Below are 16,607 nucleotides of genomic sequence, written 5' to 3' on the forward strand. Positions count from 1 at the left end.
ATGAATTCATATTGTAAAGAAATACTGGTTAAAATATTGTAACATACAGCAAAAATGCTGTCATTTTTTCTGCAAATGATAAAAAAAAAGACCTTTGTTTAGTTTATTTCAGTGCTTTGGAACAAAACTCAGGTTTTGTACAAAGCTGTGTTACCAGGTCTCTTTCTGCTAGCTTGGGAACCTGCTTTATAACATGCTCTGTACATGCACCAGAACCATTTGTGAACCTGTGCACCTCTCATGGGTACACACTGAAGGTTCAGGGTTTCATCAAGTTCAGTAAAACTCCTAAGGACTCTCCAGAAGGTAGAAAACTGGATTCCGACACCACTAAAATCAGTGCAAAGACTCCTGCGGATTTCAGGGGTTTTTGTCAAGGAACGAAGTGAATAAGGAACAAAGTGAATTTCTCCCACAAAACTGGCCTTCCCATGAGATCACCCCCTTTGCCACATGTAGACACCCCTCTGTTCCTGCCTGCAACTTCATCAGGTTCATGAACTTCTGATTAATATCCAGAGTTTATAACCAGTTACTGCATCTCATGCTTGCATGGGAAGGGTGGATGATAGAGTCATAGCTACCTCATATAGAATCATAGAATGGTTTGGGTTGGAAGGGATCTTAAAGCTCATCCAGTTCCAACTCCCTGCCACGGGCAGGGACACCTTCCCCGACATGCTTTGATGTGACACGGTGTGGGGTGGCTTAGCCCATCGCCCTCTTCCCACCAGCACTACTCAGTGCCTCCTCAAAGGTAGTCCTGGCTGCGTAGCTCCTCTTCTTAGCCTAAGCTGCGCCTGGCCTATCTTGGCAAAGCTTATGGTGTGGAGCAGAAGAAAACAGGCATCCTTTGGTCAAGTGACTCTACTTCGTGAGGTGGCAAAGTCAACATTCAGACACACTGCAAAGAGTAGATCCAGCCAGCGAGCCAAACACCTCCTGATACCTCCAGCAAATAGAGCCAACAGATGTTGAAGGTGCTCATTCCATACAACTGGGTCTGTAGGGATCAGCATGTGTTTGTACTTGAGATCATTTCTGTATCACCCGCCTCAGTGTCAGGAGTGTTTTGAGTTAGGTGGAGATTGTAAAGTTCTTCTGGTGAATGCAGGTTACGGAACAGGATTGGAACAACAAGCAAATGTTAAGTATTTCCAAGCATTCCCAAGCCTGCAACCTTCTTGGACATCTTTATTCATGCAAAGCAAATACCAGATTCCTTTTTGACAATTTCTCATGCTCTGGATAAACACATGCTGGTATTTGTGAGTTTTGCAGCCCTGATTTCTGCACAAGTCGTTCTCTGCTTTACCTCCTGCTTTCAATCCAGAGAATGCAGAAACGCAGGATAATCACTCCTCTGTGGGAACGACGGACACAAATCTCTGGTGCATTCTGGTCTTTAAATCAGCAAATATTTATTCTCTTGTACAGAAATATAAGCTAACCTGGAGGGAGTGAGATTCTCCAGATTGAAGGCTCACTAAACAGTGTTTATTCAGGGTTTTATTTCCAAACCTCTAGAGCTTCCCAATCCATTACCACATTTCCAAGGGGCTTGGCTGTCCTATCTCTTTGTAGGAAGAAGGGATGATGATTCTAGCACATAGGATTAGGAATCTGGAAAACTCCCTCTTCCTTTGTTTCGCCACAGCAATAGCTTTCATCAGCATGTCTGCATTCCCACCTGAGGAGTAACTCCTTAATTTCTGGCAACACTTATTTTCACATTATCTAATTGGGTTTTAGATGATTTTCTTTCCTCCTCTAACCCTTCCCTGATGAATTCCTGCCTCCCTGTGTTAGCATTTGCTCCCTCTGCCTCAGTTGTGAGCCAGACCGTGATTTCAGCCTCGCACTTCACACACATCACCCGCTGAGAGAGGGAGAGCAGGGCAGGAAGAGGCTTTTGCAAGAGCCTTCAGGTGTATTGCTCAGTGCTGCTTTACATCTGGGAATAAAATACTTTAAGGACATGGCTTACTTTGAAATACAGGGTGAAAACCCTGTGTGGGCTTGCACTGTAACTCCTGGGTTTTCAATGTAAAACCACAACGCGTGTGAGGGATTATTTTATGACCCCATTGCTGCTCCATGAGGTATTAAGTTCTTGCTTTCCTATCCTGGGTGATTAAATCCAAGCATGCAAATTCACAGCTTACCTGATAAGACAACAGTTCCGTGGCAGCCAAGCATGTATCATACTGATGTGAGTGGTTTGACTCGAGTGTGGCCCCTGTTTGGCTTGACAGAATTGAACTGAGTTAATGGCATTGTACCCAGCACGTTCAGATTTGGCCGGATGGGACGTACATCACTTAGCACCTGAACTGACAGAGACCATTTGTTCATATGTCTCATGAGCTGATTCCACAACCACTTTTCCCAGCCTGGAGATGAAAAGAGCTTCCTGAAGATGCTTCCATTTTCTTCACAGGTTCACTCAGTGAAGGAAGTTGCTTAACAGTAATGAGCAAATACTTTGCTATCATGAATTGTGATGCCTCAGTATCTTTTTCAGCCATTTGCTTGCACAAAGGTCTGTGTGTCAGCTGTGGCACAAAGATTCGCATTCCTCCACTGACTTCACTGAAGAACTTGCAACAACAGCATAACCTAAGGAGCACAGGCTTATCCGGCTGCGTATAGTCTCTTCTGTTACAAAGCGGCAGGTTGTCTTTAAACTGTCACTGCTGGAATTCCAAGCTCTTAATGGCACAAGCTCAGAAATCCCATAGCAAGAGTGGGTGGATAAAAAAGGCAAAAGGCTTCTTCCTTCTCAGTGCATTTGCTGCTTAAGATGCAAAAGAATTGTTCACACTGATGTCATTGCTCAAAAAGGATGCAGATCGGAGAAAATATGAATCAAGAACAACAATACTGTATATGGAACCTCATGAACTTCAACAAGGCCAAATGCAGGGTCCCTGGCACAAGGAAGGGTGGTCAGAACTAGATTATCTTTAAGGTCCCTTCCAACCCAAACTATTCGGTGGTATGAGCAACTCCCTGGCTTCTGCTTAGGTTTATAGCTCTGGCTCAGAGAAAACTCTTTCATCATTCCTGTAAAATACCTCTGTTCAGAAGTAATGCTTTAGCATCTGAGCCTGATAACCTGACACAGATACAGAAGTTAACAAGACACAATTATTGCCTGAATCTTCAGTCAAAACTAAATTCTAGCTGCCATGTAACATACCTTCATTGCTGATCCATTCCCCAATGCAGGTAGCAGCTCACATCTGAGGTTCGTCAAACATCTCACAAGTTACAAAAGTCCTTACTGTATAATTACTGAGTGTTCTTAACCTGCAAGTAGTTTTCTGCCTGCAATGAAGAGGAAGTTTGCCTGGATGCAGCAGGACGTAAAACTTAAGTGAGGGGTGATGCTGGCCCTTGGCATGGAGCTGAACAGCACCGATGGGATCACAGCAAGAATTACTTCCTTCTCACTGGGTAGTTCATGCCATCCCGCTTCTTCTGTGTGCTCTGCAAGTATTTGCACAGCCAGATATCCATGTAAGCCTCCGTATGTCACCCCCAAGTGCTCTGTCTGCAAATATCGTTTGCAAAACTCTCATGTCCCATTTAAGTGAGCATTTCTCACTGAGCCCAGTGAACAGATTTCAGCTCTTATTAAACACAAAACATTTCAAGTTCCTAACACCAAGATGGAGAAAACACCGACGAGTTTAGTTAAACCAATGTTTTAATAAACAGCAGCATAAAATAATCAGTGTTTAATATCATCTCTGGCATGTGAAATACAAAAATGCACATATCTTAATTATAAAATAGCCTTTGTTGTTACATTTTCATGCTTGCCTAATTGAAATGCCCATAATTAATAACTCAATCATCAAGTAATACAGTGATTAAACGCATGCAGTGAAAACAAAGAAAAATATTTGTATAAGGTAGTGGCTGAATATCACCGTAATATAATTCAAGAACATCTACATCAGGGTAAAAAGAAACAGACCAAGAGAGAAAACGCAGAGATGTATTTTCACTTCTGCTGTACAAAACATCATCACACTTCTGTGCAAAAGAGATAAAAATAAAGTCATATCATACAACATTGTCAACGGAGCAAAAGATTGGTCTGCGTGCCGTGTACAGCAAAAATACTTCCTCCGTATAAAAAAAGAGTCTGTGAAAAACTGTCACGTCCACAGCACTTCTGTAACTCATTAAAGTGGTTTCAAATGAGGAACTGATTGCTTATACCTGAATGAATTGTTAGTAATTATACAAATGTTGTATTTCCAAGTTGGAAGTTAACACTAATTCACATTATTAGACGAAATCGCTATCCATGGATTTGCTGCCTGATGGAATGTGAGTTTCCCTTCTTTTCAGGGTTACTGGAGTCGTAGTCACTGAAATTACGCATTGATCTGAAACAATAAATATTCCTGGGAAAACTGATTGTCATCTATAAAACGGTGGTTTGGAGCTTTTCCATTAAACAGTTGCATAGCAACAAAAGGATATAAAATTTCTGTTTTAACTACGTAGATTACGAAATGTTATCTTTGAAGAAGCTGATTCAGGATCTGAAATTAAAACACTTTAATTTCATCTCCTTTAAGGCCATTTCTTAGAATTCCAGCCATCTTGAGCAGCCAAGAGCAGACGATCTTTGCAGGCTGCAAGTTGATAACACAAGCTATTGTGCTGCCATACAAATGACTCTTTTTGGTCTGAATCTGAACTCAGACTCCCAACTTACCGAGAGACCCAAATCCTACCTGAAGTTACTCACTCCCCTCTGAGATCACATCTTTGAAACATCATCCTTGACTGCGAAACCTACATTTTCACTAGCTATTGGACCTGAAATTGCACCCCCAGCAGCAACCCCAAGATTTGCATCTCCTAAAAAAGAGACAAATATTAAAATATGCTTTCAGTCTACAAAAAGTTTCTGTGATTTAAACCACAGCAGAGGTTTCAAAAGCTGTGAAAAAGCAAATGAGAAAATGTTTTCATTTCAAACAACAAGAAATTCCCCTTCCCTTTTTTGAATTGTTGGTGGCACTTAAAAGAAACACGTGTCCGTCGAGCAAAGCTGCGTATTCATACCACAATGATCTCGGTCTGGTTGAGTCTGCCCATCCTGTTAAGCAGTTAAACTTCACAGAAGATACTTGCTGCAATGTCTGTTACACAACCAGAGGAATCTTTAATAAAATATTTGAATATAAATCTTTTCTACGGCTTTCTAGTTTGTCCTGTAAATAGTTCTATTTACAAAGGCCTCGCTTATTTACAACTCAGCTGAAATCATCGATTCATTAGGTCCATGGATGCTGGAGTCTCCTAATAGGGAAGACTGCTTTGAGTCAATTTTGTATGGTTTTTGAGTTTTATTTCCAAAAACTGTGATACCAATTCCCCCTGGATGACTCGGAATTGACATATGAGATAGCAAAGGAATATTTGCTTCCTGGTTGGATCCTGAAGATGGCAAACTAGTGACGTGACCTGTGCTGGTCGATCCGCTGGCACTGCTCGGAGAGCGACTCTTTGGAGGAGGACAGTGCTGGATTACCCGGGGTGGGCCTTGTGGCTGATAGTGGGCAGCTGGGAAAGCAGCATATCCTGGTGGAATCGGGTACCCATTGATCGGGATATATCGCTGGTTTTGAGGTATTGGTGGTCCAATGAACCCGGCGATTTGGCCTTGTGGTATCCCTTGTGCTGGGAACATGTAGTTGGGGTACCTAGGGTTACTGAGATTGCTAACTGGACTTGCGCTGAGGGAAGTCGTTTGAGTGGTGGCATTCCCACCGGAGGGGGTAGTAGAACTCGTGTGACTTGAGAGACCCTCCCAGGAGCGCAGCCTGGCATGGATTTCCTTAAATCGTGGCCTGCGGGATGGCAGATCATGCCAGCACTCTGTCATCAGGCTATACATCCTGGGGGGACAGTCTTCAGAGCACGGCAGCAGTTGTCTTTTCCTGATCATCTCGATGACTTCTTGATTACTAAATCCATAATAGGGTTGAAGTCCAAAGCTGAATATTTCCCATAAAACAACTCCAAATGACCAAATATCGGAATCAGAGGAGAACTTGCCATACATAATTGCCTCTGGTGGCATCCAGCGAATTGGCAAGAGAGACTTGTTTTGAACTCTGTAATAATCTGCTGAGTAGATTTCTCTTGAGAGTCCAAGGTCTGAAATCTTCACATGAAGTTGTTCTCCAATTAAAATGTTACGAGCAGCGAGATCTTTATGGACAAAAAAGTGACTTGATAAGTACTCCATCCCTGCTGCAATCTGGACTGCAATGTGCAGGAAATCCCCGTGGTCCAGGCTGGATTTTACAGTCCCATCCTCATCACTGCTGCATCCAACATCTGAATGTGGCGATCGCATGATGAGAAACTCATGGAGGTCTCCTTGGTTCATGTACTCAAAAAGCATGCAGACAGGTTGCTCCTGGGTCACAACACCTAAGAGGCAAACGATGTTAGGGTGATGGAGCTCAGCCATCAGAGATGCTTCTTGCTGGAACTCTGCCCATTGCTGAGGGTTGTTAAAGTCTTTTAGTGTCTTGATAGCAACAAGCTGGGCATGATCCATGCCTGGAAGGTAGAGATGCCCCTTGTAGATCTTGCCGAAAGCACATTCACCCAGTTCTTCCATGAAACGAACAGCAGACAGAGGCAACTCTTTAGCCTTACTCTGTTAAAGAAACAACAGCAAAACCACATCAGAAAAACAGGATGGAAAACATTGTTGAACAGAGATCTTTTCATGCAGGATGTCTGAAAGCCAAGCAGAACAACACAGGAATTCCTTGGGCTGCAGACCTATTTGGCAATAATCCTGCTTACCCCTGTGAGACTTGGGCACTGATGTGATGGCATCAGATACAGCCTAAGGGACACCAGTATCTCAACATCAGCAAACCTCAAGGCTGAGTGCCACCTAAACTCTGTGCACTGTGCTCCAGAACTAATTTTAGAGTTACTTTTTACCCTCTTCACAAGGTCAGATAAAAGTAGTACTTATTAGATCTAAATATATGCAGGAACCATCAGCATTTCAGCAAAGGCATTTTTATACTTGGGTTTGAGCATTTATATACCGAAAATTGATTGTGACATTGCAGGAATTGAGGCAATTCACATACTTTCAGAAAGCACATGTGAAGGGTTCTCTGGGCCAGGGCCTCAAGTTTTAGCAGAAAACTTGCTTTTTTAAAACCATGTCCTTGCAGCCAATTCTTCCTCAACTTTACTGTTAACCCCTCAATGCACAGTAAAGACTATTTCTGTTCACACTTGGCTGAATGTTCAATCCTGACACACGCAGGACAGAGTCAGCTGGGAACATCCCAGACTGGGTTGGGTTGGAAGAGACCTTAAAGCTCACCCAGTTCCAACCCCCTGCATGGGCAGGGACATCTTCCACTAGAGCAGCTTGCTCCAAGTCCCATCCAGCCTGGCCTTGAACACTGCCAGGGATGAGGAATAGTGATATTCCTCATGAGACAGTGGTCAAAGAAGAAAGGCAAATGTTCTAAAAACTCTGTCGTCATTATGGGTGCATACATTCACTCTTAGGCCATAAACAAGCTGCATTATCTGCAGACCTTAACTTCCACATGTAACACCTACACCCAAACCCACTCATTTAGGATCTTCGCTATAGCCATGGGTTGTGATTTAAGGCCAACGAGTTTGGGTTTTATACTTTGTAAATGAGTGTAAACCTTTGCATTCCTGAAATCAGCAGCTTTAGGGTGACAATATAGGGAAAGAATGGCCAGATTTAAAATAATCATTAAAAAGGGACATTTTAGAATGAATAAATCCTAATCTTATGGACCACTTGTGACTTTTAGACAAATACTGCAATAATAATAATAATAATAATAATAGCAGCAATAATACTAATGACATTTAAGCAGGCGGGCAGTAGACCGTACGGTGATGGCAGGAAATCAGCTATATTGTTGAGGAACAGATGGTTTATATTATACAAATCCTTTAGGCTAAAACTTGTTTAGGTCTGGCATATTGTAAATTATATTTCAGTAATGAAAGTGAAATGACCTCTGTCTGACCTGAGGCTGGGCTCCTCTGTTTGAACCAACAGAGTGGAAAACTATGAAAGAAAATGAAGTCATAAAGTTTTGGCAGGAAGGGCTCATTTCAAGTGAAGTGGTTATAAATCTGCTTAGGTTGTGTTTGACAAGTATTTGTCAGACGCGGGTGTACAAAATGGAAAGAAGTGTAAAATACATACGGGGCAGCACGCCAAAGTAAACCCAGTACAAAGGAGAGCAGCAAGAGCGAAGCCCACCGCCTCTATCTCTTTATCAGCTCCTTCCATTAGGTGAATGACATGACAAGCTTAGTTTATGGTATTTTTTGAAGGCAATTAAAATCCCCTAAAACTGAAACAGGCCTTGGGATGAAATACTAACGTTTGTAGTTGTATGAGCAAACACACATCTACCTCTGTTGGAGCTGGAAGCCTCGGCGTGTTTTTACCCAAAGTTGACATTAATACTGGATACTGTATTTAAAAATAGGATTCTACTTCCTTTCCTTTACTATTTTGTTTGAAAGGCAATCAAAACACTTGAGACAGGGAGAGCCGCCTTTCCCAGTGGGAAAACACAGAATGAGCAGGAATATGATGGAAAGCTTTTTGCAGCATGTGACTTTGAACGTAAAAAGAAACTGGCTTGGTCTATATTTGTAGACATTGCTGGGCAAGCTGCTTTCTTCTTGTGTGCAAAAGGCATCGGCAGTTTAGGTGGAAACTGTGACCTCATTGAAACGATGCTGATATTACCATTATAGAATCACAGAATCATAGAATAGTTAGGGTTGGAAAGGACCTTAAGATCATCCAGTTCCAACCCCCCTGCCATGGGCAGGGACATCTCACACTAAACCATGGCACCCAAGGCCTCATCCAATCTGGCCTTATCTTCACTTTAGTTAAGATTGTACCCCAAATATCTAGTAGAATGGGGACCTAGAAGCAAATCCAGGGTAACAATGCAGGCTGGATGCAAGATGCAGATTTGACACCTACCTAATGAAATGATTCTGTAATATTAATTTCTGCATCATTCTTATCTCTTATTATCTGCATCCACATTTTGATACGCAGCTGCTCTGAGCTGCACCTGAAAGCTGGAATTAAGAACTTGAAAGGAAAATGAAGATAAATTCACTGGGCCAGTGTGAGTAGGATGAGGAGTTAAAACATAACCACAGACCAAACTCTGTCAGCCTACCCAAAACAGACACCCTGCACAACATTCCAGCTGGCATCACAACACCAGCACCCAGAGCCTGCAACACTCTTTAAAACAGGAATGCTGGTGCTAGCATTATGCTTGGAAAAACATTGCTGTATGCGGTGTGGGTTACTAATGGGCAAAAGCTGCACTGTGTTTTCCAGCACAGCTGCCCAGCGGGTTTACTGCTATCACTGACTTAAAAGACTCTCTTTTATAACCTAATTCATAGAATCCCAGACTGGTTTGGGTTGGAAGGGACCTTAAAGCTCCTCCAGCTCCAACCCCTGCCACGGGCAGGGACCCCTTCCACTGGAGCAGCTTGCTCCAAGCCCCTGTGTCCAACCTGGCCTTGAACACTGCCAGGGATGGGGCAGCCACAGCTTCTCTGGGCACCCTGTGCCAGCGCCTCAGCACCCTCACAGGGAAGAGCTTCTGCCTAAGAGCTCATCTCAGTCTCCCCTCGGGCAGGTTAAAGCCATTCCCCTTGGCCTGTCCCTACAGGCCCCTGGCCAAAGCCCCTCTCCAGATTTCTTGTCATCTGTCCCTTTAGCCACTGGAGCTGCTCTAAGGTCTCCCCTGACACTTTATAATTCCACAAACTTGATGTTCTATAGCAACCCTTGCAGCATCCTGTAGCTGCATTATTGAACCCAAGAAGAAAACTATTCCAGAATTTACTAAGAAATGGAGAACACAGCTCCTGAAGTACAAGTGTGACCTTTCCTGATGCCAGGTGATTACCTCTGCTGGAAGAAACCCTACAGCAGCAACATTTGACGGCTTGAGTTCCCACTGCTGAAACTCAATAAAATCAGAATTTGGATTCATTTTGCTATGCCATTTTCTAACAAAAATGACAGCTTACCCCAAGGCATGCCTGACTGTTTCAGATACACGGTGTCTATTCAAATTACTTGTAGATATTGATTTTCACTCTGAAATGCTTCAAAAGAACAATATTCTATGATTCTATCTCCACCAGATTGCTGAAGGGAATTGGCACAGTGTGAAAAACAAGGCAAATCCTCTTTCCAGAGCATGATTCTGCCTGTAGGTGGCAGAAGGAAGTTACAGCCCTGAAACGGGTGATGCAGGTTTGGAAAGGGGCTGCCCTGCCTACAAACAAGCAGCTCCAGGTTAATCATGCTCAAATCTTAAATGATTTTAAAGGCTGCTTCATGAGCCTGGGACTAAAGTGAAGCAAAACAACAGCAGCACCAAGAGCTGCTCTACATGAGCTGCACTGGTGTGAGCTGGAGGCAGCTTTCTGAGGCTCTGCTTTGGTCATTTCTCTCCTTGACTGAGAGAACGGATAAGCTTGGAAAAGACAACAGGAAGAAGTCTTTCCAAAGTGATTTTGGCCGAGTGAAAGATGACATCTGACTGCAGCAGACCCATGAGAAGACCCTCTTGAGAAAATGCTGAAGCACGTCTTTATCTGCACTATTTCTAACTTAAATGAGGTGATTTAGAGATGCTTCAGTAATGGGTTGATTTCTTTCTCACAGATCACTCCAGCTCCTATTTATCCAGATCCAGAGACACATGGGAATTACCTCCACAGATCCCACACTTGGGATGCTGCCACTGAGAAACGTCCTCACAAAAATCCCAGCTAAAGGCACCGGCAGAAACTGCAGGTTGGAAATGAGCTTCATATTTCAGCACTGAGTTGATCAAAGCATTTCACTCCCTGCCTTTACAGACAGCAAATGCTGAAGCAGAAACGAGGGATTACCTTTGGTTTATAGGCGTTGAGCATTGACATCTCCACGTTCTGTCCTCTCACGTGCTTAGGCTGCCTTTGAACGGGAGGGGAGGATGACTTCTGATTGTTGCGACAGATGCAGATGAAGAAGAAGAGCAGGGCTATGGCCAGGGGAATAGTAACACTTGGCACCAGGATATACAGGATTTCCATTTTATTCTTTTCCTTGGAATCCTTATAATCTGGTTCAGAGAAAAGAAAACACAACAATGGGTGAAGTATCCCACAGTGTCACCATACACCCCCGGGTCAGCCAGAAGTGTTAAGAATAAAACATCCGGGTAATACCACTGCAGTCCACCCTGGATGCTGTTTTATTTCCTTACTATTAAAAGAACTATTAATTTTGTGGAATAACATTTCTGCAAGGACACAGAATGGCCAGGAATGGTTTCCCTGCAGTGTGTCAGTTCAAACCTCCTTATGGTCATGGAATAGCTGAATACTGCGAGGTGGCTGCTGCTTGTGAAATGAAGGAATGGTCGAATACAGATCCACAGGAAATAAAGTTTCCAGAATAGCTTATGGAAGAAAGGCTATGGTGGGATTATGCATTCCTTATTTTAATATGTGTATTAGGGTTTGGTGCCATAGTTTCCTTAATCCAACCAAAATGTGGGGAGCTGTTGAAAAGGATAGTTTTGTTTCCCTGTTTATTACCGGTTTCCGTCTTCTCAACATCTCTTAACATTGGCCAAAGCATTTGTGTGGCCACCCCGAGCACTGAACAAATACGCAACTTAAAACCTATTTTCTTGTTAGTTTCAGGTACAGGAGCAGGATAATTAGGGATTCTGGAGCAGAAGAAAAGGAGAACACCCGGGAAACGGGGGGAAACGCATGGAAATGGCAAGAAATAGAGAGCAGCCCTGGGTTTTATCCCAGGAAGTCAGGAAAGGGGTTCAGAAAGTCTGAACACAGACAAAAGCTGTAGCATAATCTTAAAATCTTACATCCTGAGGACTTGGTCTTAATAGGATTACTGGGCTAATGGGAAAACCCACCCCTCTACCAACTACATATTAACAGTGTGGGATCCGAGCAGGGCGGCAAACGCTGGCTCAAAGGACCCAGCAACGACAGTTGAAAGGAAAGGCAGAGCATGGATGAGAAAGAAGGATCCAGAAGAGGCTGGGAAGCCGGTTTATGTAACACAGTGTGAATGCTAGCTGCAAGGTTTGCTCCCTCCACACACAGCTCTTCTCACAGCTAAGGAGTGATTCCTTTCAGAAAGATGAAACCCTCTTCTCCCGCTGCCCAGCATAGCTGGGACATTAGGCACTCACCTCCCTCCGTGGCTCTGGTTTCACAGGGCACATTGCTAGAGGGAAGGTGCAGCGGGAGAGGAGAGGGAGCCTTTGGGAAGCAGCTCATGTGCTCACGCAGCACCCGCTTGCGTTGACAAGGACGTACCTTCCCCTGAGCACGGGGACACTGAAGCCTGCTCTGCTCCGGCATTTCCCAGCAGCATTCACTGAGTTCAGGGTATAATTACACACAGATTAACACACTAACTATAGGGCACCCCGGGAACTCTGAGGATCCCGTTGAGCTGCAGCACTGGTGGCTGTAGCCTGGTTGTTTCCGGGGGAGGTGGTGAATGTCTGTGGCTGCATCAGGCTTAGCGGATTCTGGCACAACAGGGAGAGTTTTATGATTCCTACAGGGTCATTTCAGTTTGTTTGTCTGTGTTTTCCAGGCTGGATTTGTAGAAGCGCTTAGAGCCCACACAGCTCTCTTTTATGCACTTAATTAAACATGAACTTGATCTGAAGCTTGGGCTTGACTCAAATTGTGACAGAGGCAAAGTTCAAATGGCTCTGGATGTCACTTTGCATAACCCCTCTCCTCTTACAGGCTCACGCTGTCCTGCTCCCCCACGCTCCTTTCTACCATTCTGTTTAGATTAAGTTGTGCCATCTGGATTTCAATTGACAGGAGAGGTACTCCAAATACTTCTATGGCCTCTGGGAAACAAGAGAGGACTAAAGCACCATCCCCATCACAGCCCCCCTGTGCCCGGCAGTGTGTGCTCTCACCCTGCAACATCCAGCTCTACAGCATGGACCACTGTGGGTCTCCTTGCTGAGCTGCTGCTCTCTAGCATGGACACACAATCAGTGCCCGTCCCCTCTCCTTCAAAACCTTCTTATGTTTGTCTTTGCTAAGCCTCGTGCTCGAATTACTCCATGTTTCACATCTGCCTATATTCAAACTTCGATGAAACAAACCTATTGCAGCTTGTGAGACATCTGAAAGATACAGTTGAAGAAAGAAGAAAGCATCAGCACGAGGCAGACGGAGACCTGGGCACTAGTTCATCACCTGAGCTATTCCACTCAAAGGGAATGATTATTCTTATTAAGCAGCAGCCCTCACTGTGAAGCCTCATTAGGTTAATAGGTTTCTTGGGAGCCACCCTAATTAAATCCATTTCCCAGCTAGGCATGTCCTGGTGAGGCAGAATGCACAATACTCATTAAAATGGGCTTGCAATGGCTCTTTCAGCCAGTGCAAAGCCAGCAGAATGCAAAGTCCCACACGGTGTTTTGGGCTCAATATGCAGATTAGCCTTTAACAATTCAATTCCTACTCACCTGATACAGCTCTATTTGTCTGCATTTAGAATAATGCCACTAACCCAGCTGTACAGTGAGTACCATTTAAGGCAGTGGTGAGAGGTGATTAAAACCCTTGTCAGAAATGCTTCAAGCCAGCCAGCCTATCTCATTTATTATCTAGCAAAACAGTCAAATCAGAGACTTTTTGCAACGCAGCCAAAAGTGGCCTGCTTTCAGCTATTTCAGATCAAAAGACTGAGCCAGTCCTGGGATCTCGGAGCCCATCTAAGGGGTCCTGGCAAAGAGCCGCCTTCCATCAACTCCAAATGATCCAATTATCCAGAAGTTGTGGAAAACACCAAATGCACATGGCTGAAAGGCCGTACGGTGACACTGCAGTGGAGTACAGCTCAACAGCATTGCCGGTGGTGGAGCTCCAGAGACCCCTGAGCTTGCCCAAACCCCCTGAGGCTGAGCCATGTCTCCTCACCCAGCCCAGCCCAGTCTGCAGCTCCCGTGGTGGAGAGCCAAGAGCTGGGAATAAGCCAAGGGGAGTCCTGCCAGCTGCTGCTTAGCTCCAGATTTTTGCACTGAAGGGCTGAAAAAGATCTTTGGAACAGTTTATACGGATTGAACTGCTCTTGTGTAGTCAGTCTAGCACTGCATCTAATTAACGAGAGAAAGATCTGAAGCTGGATGTACTGAAATCAAAGCAAAAGAGACACAGGATTCTGAAAAGTGCACACAGAATCATGCAATTGTTTAGGTTGGAAAAGACCTTTAAGATCATCATCCAACCGTTAACCCAGTACTGCTGTCAATCCACTAAACCATGGCCCGCAGTGCCACATCTACATGTCTTTTAAATACCTCCAGGATGGTGAATCCCACTTCCCTGGGCAGCCTGTTCCAGTGCTTGACAGCCCTCCTGACAGAGAAAGTTCTTCTTCTCTGGCCCAGCTCCAGCCCCTCAATGTCTCTCTTGCAGTGAGAGGCCCAGAGCTGAACACAGGATTCAAGGTGCAGCCTCACCAGTGCCCAGCACAGGGGCACAATCCCTGCCCTGGCCCTGCTGCTGCACTGGTGCTGATCCAGGCCAGGATGCTGTTGGCCTCGGCCACCTGGGCACAAACTGCTCATGTTCAGCCACTCTTGACCAACACCCCGAGGTCCTTTTCCATCAGCAGTTTCCAGCCACACTTCCCCAAGCCTGGAGCGTTCCATGGGGCTGTTGTGGCTCAAGTGCAGGGCCCAGCACTGAGCCTTGTTGAACCTCTAACAACTGCCCTTGGCCCATCGATCCAGCCCATCCAGATCCCTCTGCAGAGCCTTCCAACCCTCCAGCAGATCAACACTCTCAGCCAACTCGGTGTCATCTGCAAACGTACTGAGGGTGCCTTTGAACCCCTTGTCCAGACCACTGATAAAGATATTAAACAGAATTGGCCCGAATGCTGAGCCCTGGGGAACACCACTTGTGACCAGGCACCAACTGGCTTGAACACCATCCACCACCACTCTTCGGGCTCTGCCATCCAGCCAGTGTTTTACCCAGCAGAGTACACCCATCCAAGCCACGAGCAGGCAGAATTAGCTCACAGAAGCTGCACTGTTGGTGTTGATCCACAAAGTGGTTATAAAATGTTCCCCATTTTGCTTGGTTTATTAAAAGCCATTTTAATAGATGCAAACCTCACTTAACAGAGCTCGGGCCCTGTTTAACAAAGAGATGCTCTTGCCAGATCCTCCTTTTAAGAGTGTATTTACAGCACCGGCCTGGCTGCATTTTGGCTTTGCAAAATGATCAGAACTGGTGATTCAGCTCTCATTTCATTCTGCTTTTCTGTGACCAGGGGGAAGTGGATGGAAGACCGGAACAAATGGTTCCGAATTGTTTTATCTGCACTTAGAAATAACAATATTGATGGCATGCCAAGGCAAAAATACAACTATTCGGATGGACATGCCCAAAATGCACCCAGAAATGCTCTGGAAATTCATGGTACAAGGGTTCACACGAACTTCTGTTGCCTCCAAGCTGTCACAGTAACGTTACCTTTCCCCTTGGAAAGGAGATACCTTGTGATGTTCCTGTTCCATAGCCAGACCCAAATTAAATTATTTCTGGTTATGGTTATGAACATTCCTGCTGTGAGGCATGTTCTGAGCCTGCTCCAAAGTCTTTTTCAATTAATGGAAAGATGGGAATCGATGCCAAAAGGGGATCTAAATTATCTTCTTACTGAAAGAGTCGATCAGGGGAAAGGCAGACAGTTTGGGCTGTATCATGTGCATCTCAAACCCTCTCTTCAGCTCTGGGCCCCTCACTGCAAGAGAGACATTGAGGGGCTGGAGCGGGGCCAGAGAAGGGCAATGGAGCTGGTGCAGGGCCTGAAGCACAGTGTGATGGGGAAGGGCTGAGGGACCTGGGGGGTTCAGTGTGGAGAAGAGAAGGCTCAGGGGGGACCTGATGGCTCCCTACAAGTGCCTGACAGGAGGATGGAGCCAGGAGGGGCTGGGCTCTGCTGCCAAGGAACAAGGGATGGGACAAGAGGAACCGGCCTCAAGCTGCACCAGGGCAGGTTTAGATGGAGCTGAGGAACAATTCCTGCCCCAGAGGGTGCTCAGGCGTTGGAACAGGCTGCCCAGGGCAGGGCTGCAGGCACCGTCCCTGCAAGGGTTCACACCCCGTGGAGACGAGGCCTCAGTGCCATGGGTTAGGGGTGGCCTTGGCAGGACTGGGGAATGGTTGGACTGGATGAGCTGAAAGGTCTTTTCGAACTGGAACAATTCTATGCTTCTATGATTTAATTTGGAGTAAGGAGTTGCACTGGCCATAATGGCAACCTGGAAAGCCTGGGACGCTCGCGCTGGCAGCACGCTGCTGCTTCATCACCTTCTGGAGTTTCTCCTAGTAAAATATTGCTATCACTACGGCTTTAGCTACAAACACTGGAGTTAGCCTTTCTTACAGCTCTCTTCTCAGGGATTCAAGAA

The 16,607-nt window shown here is 45.1% G+C and overlaps 1 protein-coding gene across 1 annotated transcript in view; it reads right to left on the reverse strand.

The window, feature by feature from the left end:
• Nucleotides 1-5,275: 5,275 nt before the first annotated feature.
• Nucleotides 5,276-16,607, reverse strand: part of ROR1 (receptor tyrosine kinase like orphan receptor 1) — a gene marked incomplete at both ends in the record, with an annotated part of 181,138 nt that continues 169,806 nt past the window's right edge. The window contains 2 exons of the mRNA XM_080624261.1: nt 5,276-6,700; nt 11,020-11,231. Of these exons, the coding sequence (XP_080480387.1) occupies nt 5,276-6,700; nt 11,020-11,231 (1,637 nt within the window). The remainder of the gene's footprint in view (nt 6,701-11,019; nt 11,232-16,607) is intronic.

This window comes from Psittacula echo (assembly GCF_963264785.1).
Source record: "Psittacula echo genome assembly, chromosome: 7".
NCBI classification, from domain to species: domain Eukaryota; kingdom Metazoa; phylum Chordata; class Aves; order Psittaciformes; family Psittacidae; genus Psittacula; species Psittacula echo.